This window comes from Saimiri boliviensis, chromosome 2 (assembly GCF_048565385.1).
Source record: "Saimiri boliviensis isolate mSaiBol1 chromosome 2, mSaiBol1.pri, whole genome shotgun sequence".
Lineage (NCBI taxonomy): Eukaryota > Metazoa > Chordata > Mammalia > Primates > Cebidae > Saimiri > Saimiri boliviensis.
In genome coordinates, this window is record NC_133450.1 from 38,772,913 (window position 1) to 38,788,777 (window position 15,865).

The 15,865-nt window shown below is 51.0% G+C and overlaps 2 protein-coding genes across 7 annotated transcripts in view; both read left to right on the top strand.

Annotated features, from left to right (window-relative positions):
* Positions 1 to 10,649, top strand: part of RAB15 (RAB15, member RAS oncogene family) — a 30,022-nt gene extending 19,373 nt beyond the window's left edge. For 2 of the 5 annotated variants that reach the window (XM_003924433.4, XM_074393119.1), the window contains exons 2-7: positions 1,178 to 1,238; positions 2,099 to 2,159; positions 2,619 to 2,696; positions 3,373 to 3,462; positions 5,128 to 5,193; positions 5,348 to 7,996. In XM_003924433.4, coding sequence (XP_003924482.1) covers positions 1,178 to 1,238; positions 2,099 to 2,159; positions 2,619 to 2,696; positions 3,373 to 3,462; positions 5,128 to 5,193; positions 5,348 to 5,506 — 515 coding nt within the window. In that variant the 3' untranslated portion in view covers positions 5,507 to 7,996. The other 3 variants (XR_012516159.1, XR_012516160.1, XR_012516158.1) reach the window with 3 other exon arrangements.
* Positions 10,650 to 10,852: 203 nt separating this feature from the next.
* GPX2 (glutathione peroxidase 2) lies at positions 10,853 to 15,631 on the top strand. Of its 2 annotated transcripts, none has more exons than XM_039469003.2 (2): positions 10,853 to 11,134; positions 14,954 to 15,631. In XM_039469003.2, the coding sequence occupies exons 1-2, from the start codon at positions 11,075 to 11,077 to the stop codon at positions 15,302 to 15,304; spliced, it is 411 nt and encodes a 136-aa protein (XP_039324937.1). In that variant the 5' UTR covers positions 10,853 to 11,074; the 3' UTR covers positions 15,305 to 15,631. The 2 variants fall into 2 exon arrangements, with proteins under 2 accessions (XP_039324937.1, XP_003924483.2); XM_003924434.4 differs by having other exon boundaries at positions 10,865 to 11,296.
* The last annotated feature ends 234 nt before the right edge of the window (positions 15,632 to 15,865 follow it).

Here is a 15,865-nt window from a genome sequence, read left to right on the forward strand (position 1 = left end):
TGAACTCTACCGTGTTCCCATCTGAAAACCATGGCTGATCATGCCCACTCTTGACCTTGCTCCAGGGAGTACACAAATACAGAAGCTTAATTAGCCTACCAGACATAGCTCTTGAATCACTGGCACAGTGGCTGGGTACAGTTAGGGTTGGGGAGAGGCACGGTGAGCAAAACATCTCCCCTCATCTTTCTGTTGTCCCTCAGAGACAAGCTGGCTGCTGCTGGTGGTGCTGACTTCTCTTGCTGGAGGAGCGTGGGAACTCTGTGCCGCTTCTCCCTCCTGCAGTGAGACGCCATGCCACTGCCTTTTCATCAGGTCCTCTGACAGTCACGAGCACCTGCACAAACCCAGCCCTGCCCTAGCTCATGACAGCCATAGTCAAATTGTCTGATGAAGACATCTCCCCTCAGCAACCCTCTGAGATACTGGTAATATCTGATGAAGACATTTACTGAGGCGGAAATTGAGGATCAGTGAGGCAAGGTACCTGATGTCATAGCAATGAGCTTTGAGTGGCCAGAGTGAGGAGATAAGCTCAGGCCTGATGCCAAAGCCCATGCTCCTCCTCGTCAACCACAATGCCTCCTAGGGCAAACGGGTGAGTCAGCAACTGAGATGAATGAGGCCTTCTTTTTGGTGGTCCTTGGCTGGGTGCTGAGGCTTTAGGTACAATTATGTGTTGGAACAGCCCTCCTCTCTCCATGGTCCGACACTATGACCACTTCTGGTTATTAACAAGCCAGAGAGAGGGGGAAGAAAGCAGACAAATAATGTGGGTTGCTATTCCTAGAGATTAGAATTTCAGGAAGGATAAATGCAGCGTTCTCTCCAGAAGTATAAATAGGAAGACTTCACACATGACTAGAACCAGACATGTTTAAGTCTTTTGAGTAAGGCAGTGATGAAGTAGATTTCCCCAGATTCACTCTCTCTCCTCCTGGGTCCTCCAGGCCCTTTACTTTCGGCAACTTTCAGCTCAGGGAGGAAGGAAAGCCCCTTTCAGAGCTTCAGATACTTCCTTAGGATCAGTTTCTGTTTAAAGAAGGCCTTTACCTTACTTCATCCGTTTGTCAAATTAAACCGAAAGGAAACCTTTCAAGTGTGATTGCCTGGGCCTTTCCTGTTCATTTCTCAGTGGGCACCCTCTCTAACTTTCTTGCTTTCTTCCTTTCTCCAGGGGTTGACTTCAAGATGAAGACCATAGAGGTAGATGGCATCAAAGTGCGGATACAGATTTGGTGAGTTGGGGAGGAGGAGGAGGAGGAGGCAGATTTAGGAGGAAAGGACGCTGGGCTGCTCCTTAGCTGCCACTGTCATGTGTAAAATTCCTAGGCTTCACCTAGCAGATAACTGGCCACCTCTGTGATAGAGAGAAGCAAAGTCTCAGAAGCCCATCTCTTCCTATGAGCCTAATCTCCAATCTCTAAGAAACGTCATGGGATTGACTACAAGCACCAAAGGGCAGGAATTAGAAGGAATTGGCACACTAACCATTGTGAATCTGTCTCAGAATTAGGGTTTGCCCCTGGGCTGTGCCACACTGTGTTAAGATTGGAAGGAGGGAGGCTACACGCCCCGTCATTTAGGGTGAGACCCCGAGAGAGTTCCCTGGGACAGCATGGTACACTTTTCCCAAGTAGCAGAGGGTGTCACTGTGGCTCTCTGCCTGAGAGAAGCACTCCCTTTGCCAGGGTTTAGAGCTCCCTCTCAATTCCACAGTAGTATGGGCACTGCCTTCAGAGGTCTCAAAGGGGCTGGGAGTGTAGCAGCATCCCCCCATCAACTCCCATACAACCAAACCTGGCCATAATGGCCAGATTCCAGAGAGCTGTCCAAGGCCTGTTCTGGCTGTGGCTTCTGGTGTCTGCCAGTAGGGCAGTTGGCAGGAGGGGCCAAGGCCCTGCAGGCCTGGTCAGCACCAGCACAGACCACCAGGCCTCTGACTGCAGATCCTCATGGGGATCCAAGCACCCCTGGTTTTTCACCCTGCAGCCCCTGGTTTTTCCTGCAAGGGTACAGGGTCTCCCAGCTCTGCTCTTCCCCTCTCTGTCTGCTCCCATGGTCCCTGCTTCTCTGAGGGACTGGCTTTCTCCTGCAGGGACACCGCAGGGCAGGAGAGATACCAGACCATTACAAAGCAGTACTATCGGCGGGCCCAGGTAAGCCACCACGTTCGGGGTTTCAAAGTGGGAAGCTGCCACCCACACTCCCAGCTCTGGGTATTTGAGATGTCTGTGCCACAGATCCCCTAAACACAGATTGCCTGCTTGGTGGAGCGCAGGGCAGTCTTTCAGCTGTTCACTGATCACCCGTCCGTCTGTGCGTTGTTCATGGCTCACTCGCTACAGGCAGGCCCCCACCCTCGCCCCTGACTTCCACCATGCATCCCGGGTCAAAGATTTGGGTCAAAGAATGTGGTGCCTTCCTTCTCTAGAGAGTTATGTGATGGGCCTGGGAGGCAGCAGTGGTGGGTCTGAGAGAGGATACATTTCTGGATGCTGAGCAGGGAGAATGGGGAGTGGGACCCAACCTTTAAGGTTCCACAGCCCCTTCTGGCCCCATGACTGCACTCTCTCTGTGCGTCTCACCGCCCCCATCTCTCTGTTTCTCTCTCTCAGGGGATATTTTTGGTCTACGACATTAGCAGCGAGCGCTCTTACCAGCACATCATGAAGTGGGTCAGTGACGTGGACGAGGTAGGAGATGCTACCTCACTGCTGGGGTGGGGAGAGGGTGCCCCACTGGCGAGGGCAAGGCAAAGGCCAGATGGGAGGGCTGGAGCTCTCGGGGTGGGCGAGCGAATGTTCCAGGAAGCCTTGCCTTCCACAGCCCTGGATGAAAACCTCTGGGTGAGTAGGACGTGGGGAAGAAAGCGAAGCTGCCATGCTCTCACTCTCCATACCCTCCTAGGCCTCCATGGCTGTGTCTTCTCCAGAAACGAGTCAGTTCCAAGTCTGCCCTGTGAGCAGCTTTTTTCCTGAAATCTTGGGACCAGGTAGAGCTGCAAGATGGAGATCTAGTTCTGGCTCTGCACAATAGCTGTGGAGCCTTGGGCCAGCCATTTGAATCTCTGAGTCCCCAGTTCCTGTAGAATGAGGGCTGGACTTACATCCAATGTCCTTTCCAGCTCTGAAACCAGTAGTCTAACCCAAGGAAGCACCAGTCTTAGAGTGTCTTCTACCCTGAGCTGTCCCCTGATACCCTCGAGGTCAGGCATGGCACTTGGGGGAGCCTGGCATCTGCATCCAGTCAGCCCACCCTGTCCCTGGGGGTTCTGGAGTAGGTAGTGGGCTGGAGGCAGTGCAGACCTATGTGGGGAAATGAGGGGGAGGGCAGCACTCACTGGCCCTTCTGCCCATCCTTTGTCCCTAGTACGCACCAGAAGGTGTCCAGAAGATCCTTATCGGGAATAAGGCCGACGAGGAGCAGAAACGGCAGGTGGGAAGAGAGCAAGGGCAGCAGGTAAGTGGAAGGAACAGGCGAGTCCACCCCGGGTCCTCTGCTGGGCCTTCAGGGCCAGTCCTGAGCACGGGGACCCAGGGCTGTGTTCCCCAGTGGCAGGTCTTCCCACACATCCCCAGCACCCCAAGGCTCTGGGGGAGTGGCCATCCTCAGAAGGCTTGCTCTGTGGGCTTTAGGACAGTGATTTGGGGTCCATCCAGAAACAAAGACCTCACGGGCAGCAACTCTCCCAGGTCCGGGTCCCCACATGCAGGACTGCTTAAGAGATCATCCCTGTGTTAGTGATGAAGGACTTACAGTTGTCAGCTTCTTCTCTGACAGTATCCAGGGCAACTGCCGTGTTACAGTCAGGAAATGATCTCCCAGCCCACCCCACACTCCCCCATTCCTGTCCTTCTTACCCAGGAAAGAGCCAGGGAGTCAAATGAGGAGACTAAGAGCCACCATTGGAGAAGCCACAGGGGCAGAAAGGATAGGATGGCACTGAGGGAATGTCCAGCATGCAGGGAGACCATCCTCCCAGAGCGCCGTAAGAAAGATTGGTCATACGTTTTTCTTTTCTTTCTTTCTTTTTTTTTTTTTTTCTTTTTTGAGATGGAGTCTCGCTCTGTCACCCAGGCTGGAGTGCAGTCCTCCCAGAGCGCCATGAGAAAGATTGGTCATACTTTTTTCTTTTCTTTCTTTCTTTTTTTTCTTTTTTGAGATGGAGTCTCGCTCTGTCACCCAGGCTGGAGGGCGGTGGTGCCATCTCGGCTCACTGCAACCTCCACCTCCCAAGTTTAAGCAATTCCCCTGCCTCAGCCTCCCAAATAGCTGAGATTATAGGTGCATGCCACCACACCTGGCTAATTTTTTTTGTATCTTTAGTAGAGATAGGGTTTTGCCATATTGGCCAGGCTGGTCTCGAACTCCTAATCTCAGGTGATCCACCCGCCTTGGTCTCCCAAAGTACTGGGATTACAGGCATGAGCCACCATGCCCAGCTAAGATTGGTAATTCTGAGACAAGTTGTCCACCTAGTTCATAGACCTCAAGAGTTTTTCCCTCTCTCCTCAGTCAATAGTGTTCCATTAGCACTTAAAATGAAATTGATTGTTTGGTATCAAAAATCAGACATGGTCATTGGCAAATTTGAAAGTAGAGGAAATGCCTACTAGGCTAGTATTTATCGAGCACTCTGTGTGGCACTGTGCTAAGGCAAGTGCTTTTAGGTGTATGACCCCATTTAATCATCCCACAACCATGGATGGTAGACACTCTCAGTCTCTTTAACAGAAGACGAAGCTGGGGCTTACAGAGAATGAACAACTTCCCCAAGGTTGCACAGCTAGCCGTTAGTGGCAGTGCTGGTATTCAGGTCTGGGGCTGTGGGACTCCAGAGCCCATGTTTTTTATGAGGATGCCACCTGCCACAGTGTATGGTGTCTTTGTCTCCTGATGTATGATTGTGCATTGGGAGGTGTGGGGTGGCAGCTGGAAGAACGGAGAGGTGTATGAGTGGAGGATCTTCCCTCATTGGCTGCTACCAGTCCTGGAGCTCCCAGTCCCATCTGAGAAATTATCTCTTCTGAGCAATCATCGCAACAGCATAGAAGTCTGTGCCTGGTTATGTGGGCCCCTCCCTTGCCTTACTGATTCTCTTTCAGAAATGTCCTTCTCTTGCAGCTGGCGAAGGAGTATGGCATGGACTTCTACGAAACAAGTGCCTGCACCAACCTCAACATTAAAGAGGTGAGAGCCTGGCAACCAGGCACCCGCTGTCTCGGGCTGAGTCCAGCAGAGGCGGGAGGAGGAGCCAGAAGAGAGGCCTTACCCCTTGGGCAGCTGCAGGGTTGCCAGGGGAGAGGAAGAGACGCTGGACTAACCTGTGCCCTTTGGTTTCTAGTCGTTCACGCGTCTGACGGAGCTGGTGCTGCAGGCCCACAGGAAGGAGCTGGAAGGCCTCCGGACACGTGCCAGCAATGAGTTGGCATTGGCAGAGCTGGAGGAGGAGGAGGGCAAACCTGAGGGCCCAGTGAACTCTTCGAAAAGCTGCTGGTGCTGAGAGTCCTGTGTGGGGCACCCCACACGACACCCCTCTTCCCTCAGGAGGCCTGTGGGCAGACAGGGGAGCCGGGGCTTTGCTCTGCCACTGTCCTCTCGTGTGATGACCCTGCTGAGTATCAGTAGCCGCTATTCCCCCTGCCTGGCCCTAAGAGCGGCTCTGCTGTCATCTCAAGCAGCCCCTGCCCCCAGCCCGTCCACCCTGGAGTGGTCTTCAGCCTGTTTCCCCAGCCAAGGCCTGCTACGACCCCACCACATGCCGCAAGCACCGGCTCACCACCCCGCACCCCCAGACAACAGCTGAGGCTGGAGGCCAGGCCACTTTCTGCTCTCCTTTCTCTGCACATCGTGTCTCCTCTCTGCTTCTCCTCTCTCCCCTGACTTCTCTCTCTCTGACCCCTCCCCTCCAGTGCGTTTCCTATGAAAGCCCCTCACCCCCCTCCCCATGTGTCTTGCTGTGTGGCAGCTGCTGCAGCTCGCTCTTTCCTTCCTTCCCAATCTGTCTGAGGGGATGGACCCAGGCTCATGGGGCGGTTCCACCCTTGGATCCAGGAAGAACCCCCCACCCTGCCTCATGGGTGGGCCAAAGGCTACAGGGTGCTGCTTCCTCCTCCACTCTGCACTGTTCCTCATGTGCCATGGGCCTGCCTCCCCAGGGCCCTGAGAGAGTGGAGCATCGAGACAGGAAGGAATTGGCAAGCGGGAAGTCCTTGAGCCTGGGGCCGCCCTACCTCCTCCCGCTCCCCTGCCAGAGCTTTGCCCTTGCTTGGCTGCCCGCCTGCCTCTTTGGGGAACTGAGCTCAGAGGCAGGTGCTTCACAGAAGGAAACAAAATGAGGGGTGGCAGGGATAAAAAGTCACCTCCATTCTCTACCTCCCATGCAGCATGAACACAATTTCTCTCCACCTGGCTCCTGAATTTAAAGGTGTGGACCAAGGCCTACGGGTACTCCAGGGGCAAGAAGAGTCCTGGGGTCAGCGACACTGTCAGGCCAACCATGCATGCCAGAAAGGAGAGCATTTGGAAATGAAGGACTAGCTCCTATGTGTCAGGTTAAGAGCAAGGAAGAGCTGGCCAGGGACAGCAGTTTGCACGGCAGAGGGGAATGTAGCAGCAGCAGGGCCTCTGGGCCCCCTCTCACATTTCTTAGGTAAGAAGAGCGTTTGTTTCCTCAGACTCCCAGGCAGAGGACTGAGCCCAGCCTTCAGCAATCAAGCTTCTCCTGGGACCCAGAGTTTATGGGAGAAGGGTGAAGCCTTCATAGGAAGAGAGAAGGAAGGCCCTGGGTAGAAACGCTTGGTGCTGTTCTTTTCAGCCTTCAAGACGAAGCACTCATCTTGCCCTCTAGCTCCTGACAGGCTTGAGGGTTTGCCAACCGCACTGTGGCTACAGGTGGAGGGAAGAGGACTCCCTCCCCCAGAGTGCTATGTTCAGGAAGTTTCTTTAACCCCATATGGCCCAAGAGTAGCTTGCAGAGGCCCTTTAAAGAAGGAACAAGTAATTTACCAGCCCTACTGGGGTTCCTCCCCACCTTCCCGAGGTGGGCAAGGCCTAGGAAGAGGGTCGTTCTTAAGACACACATTAGCTGCATTTTGTGGCTGCCACCAAAACAAAGAACTAGGTACTGAGCATTTATCAACTAAGGACACACACACGTGAAGGATAAGAACCCCACTTCCTTATTCCTCCAAAAAGGGGTGGGGATAGCACCACCAAACCAGGAAACTGCAGGAGAATGTGGCTCAGGACTTAGGGACAGGGTATAGATTAGATAGTGGAAAGCAAAGGAGAGCAGACGTTATAAATCCCTGGCTAATGAGAAACAGAGCTGACTCTAGGAGGAAGCTGTGACTATGGCTGGAGTTGCTTCCTTGAGGATGGACTCCTTGCGTATCAAGACCTACGCCACATCACACTGGGACTAGGGAGGTGGGTGATGTCAGCCCTCAGTCTGCTTTCAGCCAGGGACTTAAGAAGTTATATTGGGCAGTGGCTCCAACCTGTGGGCCAGTATTGCAGCTTTCCCTGAAGATCAGGCAGGGTGCCATTCATTGTCTCTCCTAGCCCCCTCAGGAAAGGACTATATTTGTACTGTACCCTAGGGGTTCTGGGAGGGAAAACATGGAATCGGATTCTATAGACTGATAAGCCCTATCCACAGGGCCATGGCTGGGAAAAGGTATGGGAGCAGAAGGAGAATTCGGATTTTAGGGTGCAGCCATGCTCACCTTAAACTTCTGGTGGCCTGGGGCCTGTCTTGAGGCCCAGACTGTTGAGCAGGCTTTGCTGGCCTGTTTACTCGTCACCACCTCTGCACCTGCTGTCTTGAGACTCCACCCAGCCCCAGGCACACCACTTGCTCCTGAGCCCCCACTATCTCCCTGTGACGGGTGAACTTCGTGTACTGTGTCTTGGGTCCATATATGAATTGTGAGCAGGGTTCATCTATTTTAAACACAGATGTTTACAAAATAAAGACTATTTCAAACCACAGGTGTGGCCGCCTGGATATATATCTGGTGATATCAGACCCTGGCAGTGATATGGGAGGGAGAAAGGCAGTGCTGGTGGAAGCAGCTTCAGAAGCAAGGCAACTGCAGTAGAGTGGCCATGGAAGCAGCAAACATTGTCTTCCCTTCTGTACCTTCCCTAGCGCCACCTGCAGGGAGGCCCAAAGCAAAGCCCCATTGCCCTGCATTGAGCTCGTGCTTCAGAAATAAGATGGAAACACTGCTATGGAGAGGATGCCAAACGTCTGTGTCTGAGCAGGTTTTAAAGTCAAATGGGTCTCATCTGTTTGGGTAGATCTGGAACGGGTCTTCCTGAAGGCTCTGAGGAGGGACTGGATAATCTTTCAGGTTTGTGATTGGATGCCTCGGGGGAGCAGAGGCAGTCTGGGATCTTAGGACGGTGCAGGTATTTCATACTTTGGGATATGGAGTTGATGGAGGTGGAGAATATTGGGGATAAGGATTGAATGAAGAAAGGATTAGGACAATGGAGGGTAACAGTAGTCTTAAGATCTTCACTACACTTACAGAGCACTGGTGATAGATCAACTCTTCTGACCCTAACCATCACTGTGTGAGATGGGGAGTGTGGTTACTTATCCATGTCCCACAGGCAAGGAAGCAGGTGCTCAGAGAACTTAAAGATTTGGCCAGGTGCAGTGGCTCATGCCTATAATCCCAACACCCTGGGAGGCTGGGGCAGGAGGACGGCTTGAGCCCAGGAGTTTGGGACCAGCCCGAGCAACACAGTGACACCTTGTCTCTAGAAAAAAATTGAGTGTGGTGGCTTGTGAGGTTGAGGCCAGTGGATCACTTGAGCCCAGAAGGTTGAGGCCCCAGCTGCACCACTGCAGCCTGGGTGACAGAGAGAGACCCTGTCAATAAAAAGAGCTTAAAGATTTACCTAACGGTCAAGTAACAGCGGCATAATTGTGGCTAGAAACCACTGAATTGGAATCACTGGAGGGCAAAGCTTTGGCATCTCCAGGAAAGTCCCTATAAACAATTCTCATTTGCAGTCAGAGTTGAGAACCACCGACATAGGCCTTCTGCCTAAGCCAGTGCTGTGTCCAGAGTAAGCACTGTCCCGCAGAAAGCCACAAGAATCACACGCTGCCTAGTGTAGGCCAGAAGTTGTAAGCTTTTGGCCGCGAGGCCAGTTTGAGGGAAACTTGGAGACAAAGGTATTTTAGGAGAGCCTCATCAAGTGTATTCCGTCAGGAAAGGTGAAAACCCCAGGAGATTTTGAAGGGTCCAAGGTCACACCAGGAGAAAATGGATGGCATGTACCCAAGGAAGAGGGAACTCCCACACTCCTCAGCTCAGGAACTTCTATGACCTTCTTGAATAAGGCTTGCAAAAGAGCCGAGAATAAGAGGTGTCTCTGGAGGCCCAAAGAGTGCTAGGGGGAAGCTCTAGGTATCCACATAAACCTGGCAAGTTAAAGTTTTGCCCACTGTCACTGCCTTGGACTTGCAATTCAGTGGCTTGGTGGGGACTCATTGGTTGCCTCTAGGAACTCCACCCAGCTTCAGCAGGGGACACACTTCACCCTATGCTTCCTGTCACTCCTTCTACCCACTTAAGTAATGGAAAATTGTTTTTAGGGAGGAGCCAGCTGAGACACATGGTCCCTGTGTACTTGAACAGCCATGGAAAAGCTGCAAGGCAGTTCCACGCTCCCTGGTGAGTACCTCCTTCATCTTATCTCAACAAATCAGATTCTCAAGACCAGCTGCTCCCCAGACTTGCTTATTCTTTGTTCAAGCAGACAGTTCCCAATGGATGTGCCCCTGTGAAAACACTCTAGTAAACATTTGCTTTGTTATTGAAATTTCACTCTAAAATCTCAAAGCTAGGTCAAGCTCCATTGCTGGTTTTGCTGATGAAGAACTCAAGGCATTTTTTAAAAAGTAACTTGTTGAGTTGGTGGGTGCTTGGAAGAATGAAGTGGCTTAGGGTCTTTTCAGTTTCTGTGGCTTCCAGGGGTGGGCCTCTGAGATGGCCCTTAGCAGACATCCTGCGATGTACTGTATGGGTCCTGTTGAAAGCATCAGGGTGGCCTGTCTGCGTCTGGAACCACAGCAACTTCGACTCCCTCCACACTTTCTTCTGTGGGAAGGTGACCAGCACAAGCTACTCTGAAAAGTCTTGGGGACCGAACCTCTGTCTGAGAGGGAGGGAGGTGCAGTTCATCCACTAAGTTTACCCACCTGTTCTGTGACTCCTCTTCACCATTCTCCAAGCAAGGACTGATCCTCACGACTTGGGGACTGGGGTCAGGTGGAGGTGGAGGATATAATATAGGAGATGGTACAGTGCGGGGGCAGGGGCAGGGGCAGGTGTGTTCTCCAGGACAAGTGGCACCACGCACTGACTTTTCAAGATAAACACAACTTTGTCATCTCGGCCTGGCAAAAGCTGGGGCACTCAGAGCCATTTTTTCCCCCTAGAATATGACACACTCTCCTCCTAAGGGTCCCTTTGATTTTGTCCTGGAGGAAAGCAACAAAGAGAACATGAACAGAAATGTGTATATTTCAGTTGTCCTCTGAGTCAGGTGGGCAGGAGCCTCAATTCTCCTCTTGTCTTTCAGATTTCCGCAGACCCTGCCCTCTTACTTAAAATTCAGAGATTGACACTCGGCAGGCATTCAATAAATGTCTGTGTCGAGTGAGACCAACTTGTTGGAGCAGGTAGGAGTCAATCCTGCATCTCTCCTTCCCTTTTTTCCCCTCCCCATTCGACCTTTTGGGCTCTGGTTTCCTGTAAGTAGTGAATTATTCACATCTGTTCAAAGGTATCATATTTGCTCTTCCCAGGTTGCAGCAGGGTGGGGCGGGGAGGCGGCTTTGTTCAGTCTGTTAATAGGAGGAGCAACCCCCTTGTTCAAACAGTACTTACAGGTGGGGCCTGTTTTTGCTAAGTCATCCTAGGGACGCTCAAAGCTCCCTTGTTAGATCCTTTCTGTCCTCCTCGGCTCCTCCTTCCTCCCCACCCCTCGGATAGATTCATAAGTGGGCTCAGGCCTCTCTGCGGGTCTCACTCTGCGCTTCACCATGGCCTTCATTGCCAAGTCCTTCTACGACCTCAGTGCCATCAGCCTGGATGGGGAGAAGGTAGATTTCAATACATTCCGGGGCAGGGCCGTGCTGATTGAGAATGTGGCTTCGCTGTGAGGCACAACCACCCGGGACTTCACCCAGCTCAACGAGCTGCAATGCCGCTTTCCCCGGCGCCTGGTGGTCCTTGGCTTCCCTTGCAACCAATTTGGACATCAGGTGAGGGGTCCCTCCTTGTAATGCACCAAAGGTGTTGAATCGGTGTAGCTCAAGGGGGATAAAGGGAGAGGCTGAATGACTGTGTGTTGGAGTGTCTGGAATCATGGGGTATATTTTGTTAAGCTACTTCTTTAGGTGCACGTGACATACTAAGGGGAGGTATATATTTTTTAAGATGAAACGCTGAGGCTGTGTGGTTTTTATCTTTTATTGTCTTCTTACTATATTACTCCATGAGGGCTAGAACCAGGTCTGTGTTTCTCTCCACTGTGTCCTCAGTGCCTAGGGCACAGAAAGCACTCATTAAATATTTGTTGAATAAATGAGTGGAGGAAATAGAGGCCAAGAATCAAACAAGCACTGGACAGACTCAAGAGACCTTAGCTCTAGCTGGACTTGGTTTTGCTATTTAATGGCTCTGTGCCCTCACAAAGTGTGCCTGATTTTTCGGTTTAGTTTCCTCATCTGTAAACTGGGGATAATGCCACTTAGCTCATAGGATTGTTATGGTGTTTAAGGGACAGAATATACAAAAGTAACTTGAAAAATATAAAGTACTATGCAAATGCAAGCAAACTGATTATTTAGATTGAAGATTATTTTTGTTGGTTGAAATTAGCTAAGTGGGAAGAGAACAAGCAGGAAAGAGAGGTTTGCAACATGCATGGGCCTCCTCTGGGCATCACAGTCACCTCTATTTCTGATTAATGGGTCAAGTTGTTATAGATCTTTGGTCCACACACCTCAAGTTCTCTTTTAGGGATTCTTCTATTTTCACTTATGATTTTCCTTTTTGAGATGGAGTCTCACTCTTGCCCAGGCTGGAGTGCAGCAGCACAATCTTGGCTCGCCGCAACCTCCGCCTCCCAGGTTCAAGCAATTCTCCTGCCTCAGCCTCCTAAGTAGCTGGGACTACAAGCATGTGCCACCATGCCTGGCTAATTTTTGTATTTTTCAGTAGAAATGGGGTCTCACCATATTGGACAGGCTGGTCTTCAACTCCTGACTTTGTGATCTGCCTGCCTCGCCCTCCCAAAGTGCTGGGATTACAAGGATAAGCCACTGTGCCCGGTCTGATTTTTTTTTTTTTTTTAATGGAATCTTTCTCTATCACCAGGCTGGAGTGCAGTGGCACAATCTCGGCTTACTGCAACCTCTGCCTCCTGGATTCAAGCAATTCTGCCTCAGCCTACCGAGTAGCTGGGACTACAGGCGCGTGCCATCAAGCCCAGCTAATTTTTGTATTTTTAGTAGAGACAGGATGGTCTCAATCTCTTGACTTCATGATTTGCTCACCTCGGCCTCCCAAACTGCTGGGATTACAGGCATGGGCCACTGCACCCGGCCTCCACTTATGATTTTAATGTACAAGCAGGCAGAATAAACTCAAGTGAAGCCTCTCATTATAATCCCCTTAGTCAATTCACAGGGGTATGAAGGCAAGGAAAAGACATAAGCAGGAAGGTTGAAGCATCACTGACTGTGACAAACCTGAACCCAAACTGTTCCCTGGTCTCACTGTTCTTCCCTAAGTTTTCTGTCTGGCCTTTTCCAGAGCAGGAGAGACAGAAATGGCAAACCCTCTTTTGAGATGTCCCTCTGTCCCTAGAAGTACCTCCAGCCTCACCCGATGTCCCTCTGGCCCTAGAAATACCTCCTACCTCACACTATCACTTCAGCCTAGCAAGTTGCTGGAGGGAGTCTATAACTACCAGGAGCCAGCCAGCTATTTGCATCCAGAAATAGAAATCTGCCAGGGTGTAGTGGCTCACATGTGTAATTCCAGCACTTTGGGAGGCTAAGGTGGGCAGACTGCTTGAGCCCAGGAGTAAAAGATTAGCCTGGACTGGACTACTATGCAGCCGTCAAAAACGATGAGTTCATGTCCTTTTAGGGACATGGATAAACCTGGAAACCATCCTTCTCAGCAAACTGACACAAGAACAGAAAATCAAACACTGCATGTTCTCACCTATAGGCGGGTGTTGAACAATGAGAACACATGGACACAGGGAGGGGAGCATTACACACGGGGGTCTGTAGGGGGGAACTAGGGGAGGGACAGCAGGGGGTGGGGAGGTGGGGAGAGATAGCATGGGGAGAAATGCCAAATATAGGTGATGGGGAGGAAGGCAGCACATCACGCTGCCACGTGTGTACCTATGCAACAATCTTGCATGTTCTTCACATGTACCCCAAAACCTAAAATGCAATAAAAAAAATTGAGAAAAAGAAAAAAAAAAAAAGATTAGCCTCAGCAACATAGTGAAACTTCGTTTCTACAAAAAAATGCAAAAATTAGCCAGGCGTGGTGGCATTTGCCTGCAGTCTCAGCTACTTAGGAGGCTGAAGTGGGAGGAGAGCTTGAGCCTGGGAAGTCAAGGCTGCAGTGAGCGGATTTTGCCACCGCACCCCAGCCTAGACAGAGTAAGGCCCTGTTTCAGGAAAAACAAAAACAAAAACAAAAACAGAGAAGTGTACTAGAGAGCAGCTCTGGGCTCATGATGTCGTGATGGCCTGAACTAGTTAGTCCTCACAGGTCAGAAGCAGGAACTTTCTCCCAGAGGAAGGTATCTGAATCTTATAGTGGAAAGGCAGAGGGGAAAAGAAGGGTTCCCATGGCTTTTCGGGGTGTCATGAGTGGGAATGCTGAGAGAGAATAGGACAGGGATGGCAGTGGGGAGGGAAAGACAGGGACCAGGTTTTGAGCCAAAGCATTAGTAGCTGAGTAGTGAGTGAATATGAGGTGCAGCAGTCTTTGGGTAGTAGCCTAGTCATGAAAAGAATGAGAATTACATGCCACCTTTAGCCATCAAGCACTTACTTCCTCAACTTCCCCTCCCCCAGCCTATTCCCGAACCCTAAATCCTGTATCCTATTTAGTTCACTCCTGTTGCTTACTAAGTAGTTCTATTTAGAGTACACATTCACTGTGGCCTTTAACTTGCTCTGCTGTTACGGCATCTGAAAACTACATGTTCTTCGATGCGGTCTTCCTTCACTTCTTCCCATTTGTACTTCAGTTCTAGGACAAGGCAAGAAGCAAGCAAGAAGCTGCAAATCCCATCCCTCTGGGCCTCCATTTCACCCTCAGTTCAGGTAGCTGAGTAGGCAGAAGCAAAGGCTATACTCAACACACGTGCAATTGAAAGCAGGCAAGGCAAAACCCAGGGCAGAGGGAAAGGGAAGGGGTGTGTGTGTAGGTGTGGACTTGTGGGTAGGTAGGTCGGTAGGTTAGTTGAAGAGGAGGTTCTAAGCAGTATAACCTAAGCCTCTTTTCTCTTTCTTCTGCTTCAAACACTTTAAGAACTGCTCAGGGTAGACTGGAGACAAAAGCAACAGCTCAGAAGTGCTAAATCTTTAAGAGCAGCCAAAGCGTGGGCAACAAAGTGAGACCCCATCTCTACAAAAAAAAAAAAAAAATTATCTGGGCATGGTGGCCTGTGTCTGCAGTCCCAGCTAAAGAGGCTGAGACAGGAGGAATACTTGAGCCCAGAAGTTCAAGACAAGACAGACACACCTTGTCTGTCTGTCTCTCTCCTCACAGTGAAAAAGAATAATCCTGTGAAGGGAGTGAAGGAGGGTGAAAGAGTTTCATGTTGTGGATACTTCTTTTCCCCCTTCCCTTGTCCACACTCTGTCTTTTTCCTCCCCTAGGAGAACTGTCAGAATGAGGAGATCCTGAACAGTCTCAAGTATGTCCGCCCTGGGGGTGGATACCAGCCCACCTTCACCCTTGTCCAAAAATGTGAGGTGAATGGGCAGAACGAGCATCCTGTCTTCGCCTATCTGAAGGACAAGCTCCCCTACCCTTATGATGACCCCTTTTCCCTCATGACCGATCCCAAGTTCATCATTTGGAGCCCCGTGCGCCGCTCAGATGTGGCCTGGAACTTTGAGAAGTTCCTCATAGGGCCGGAGGGAGAGCCCTTCCGACGCTACAGCCGCACCTTCCCAACCATCAGCATCGAGCCTGACATCAAGCGCCTCCTTAAAGTTGCCATATAGATGTGAGCTGCTCAGCACACAGTTCTCCAACTCCATCCAGGAGCCTTAGGATTCAGCATGCCCTCAGGAGACTCTGCTGGACCTCAGCATTCCCTTGCTATCAGTCCCCTTCACTGAAGAGCCTTGCCTTTTCCCTCTGCCCGTTTCCTTTTCCTCTTCCAACCCTCTGGTTGGTGATTCAACTAGGGCTTCAAGGCTTGGGTAAGCTCTGGGCCTTCACAGAATGATGGCACCGTCCTAAACCTTCATGGGTGGTGTCTGAGAGGCGTGAAGGGCCTGGAGCCACCCTGCTAGAAGAGACCAATAAAGGGCAGATGTGGAAACACGGCCAGCTTGTGTGTGTCTTCTTCTTTGACAGAAGTACAAACTGCAGGTGGGATGGATAGAGGAGTGGCTAGCACCCAAAGCTTTGGGAGGGGGAGGCTCTGATGGGTCAAGCGATGCCCTAATTACTGACTGGAAAGTAGGCTCTGGTCAAGGTCTGCAGTGGCAGTGGAGTTATGGGAAATGTGAATTGTATTATTGCTTTACATACAGCTCTTTTTCAGAACTGGGGAAAAA

Coding starts and splice junctions, on each gene's coding strand:
- GPX2 (XM_039469003.2), top strand. CDS start 11,075: ATGGCCTTCATTGCCAAGTCCTTCTACGACCTCAGTGCCATCAGCCTG. Junction 11,135..14,953: donor TCAGCCTGGATGGGGAGAAG/GTAGATTTCAAT, acceptor TTCCTCCCCTAG/GAGAACTGTCAGAATGAGGA.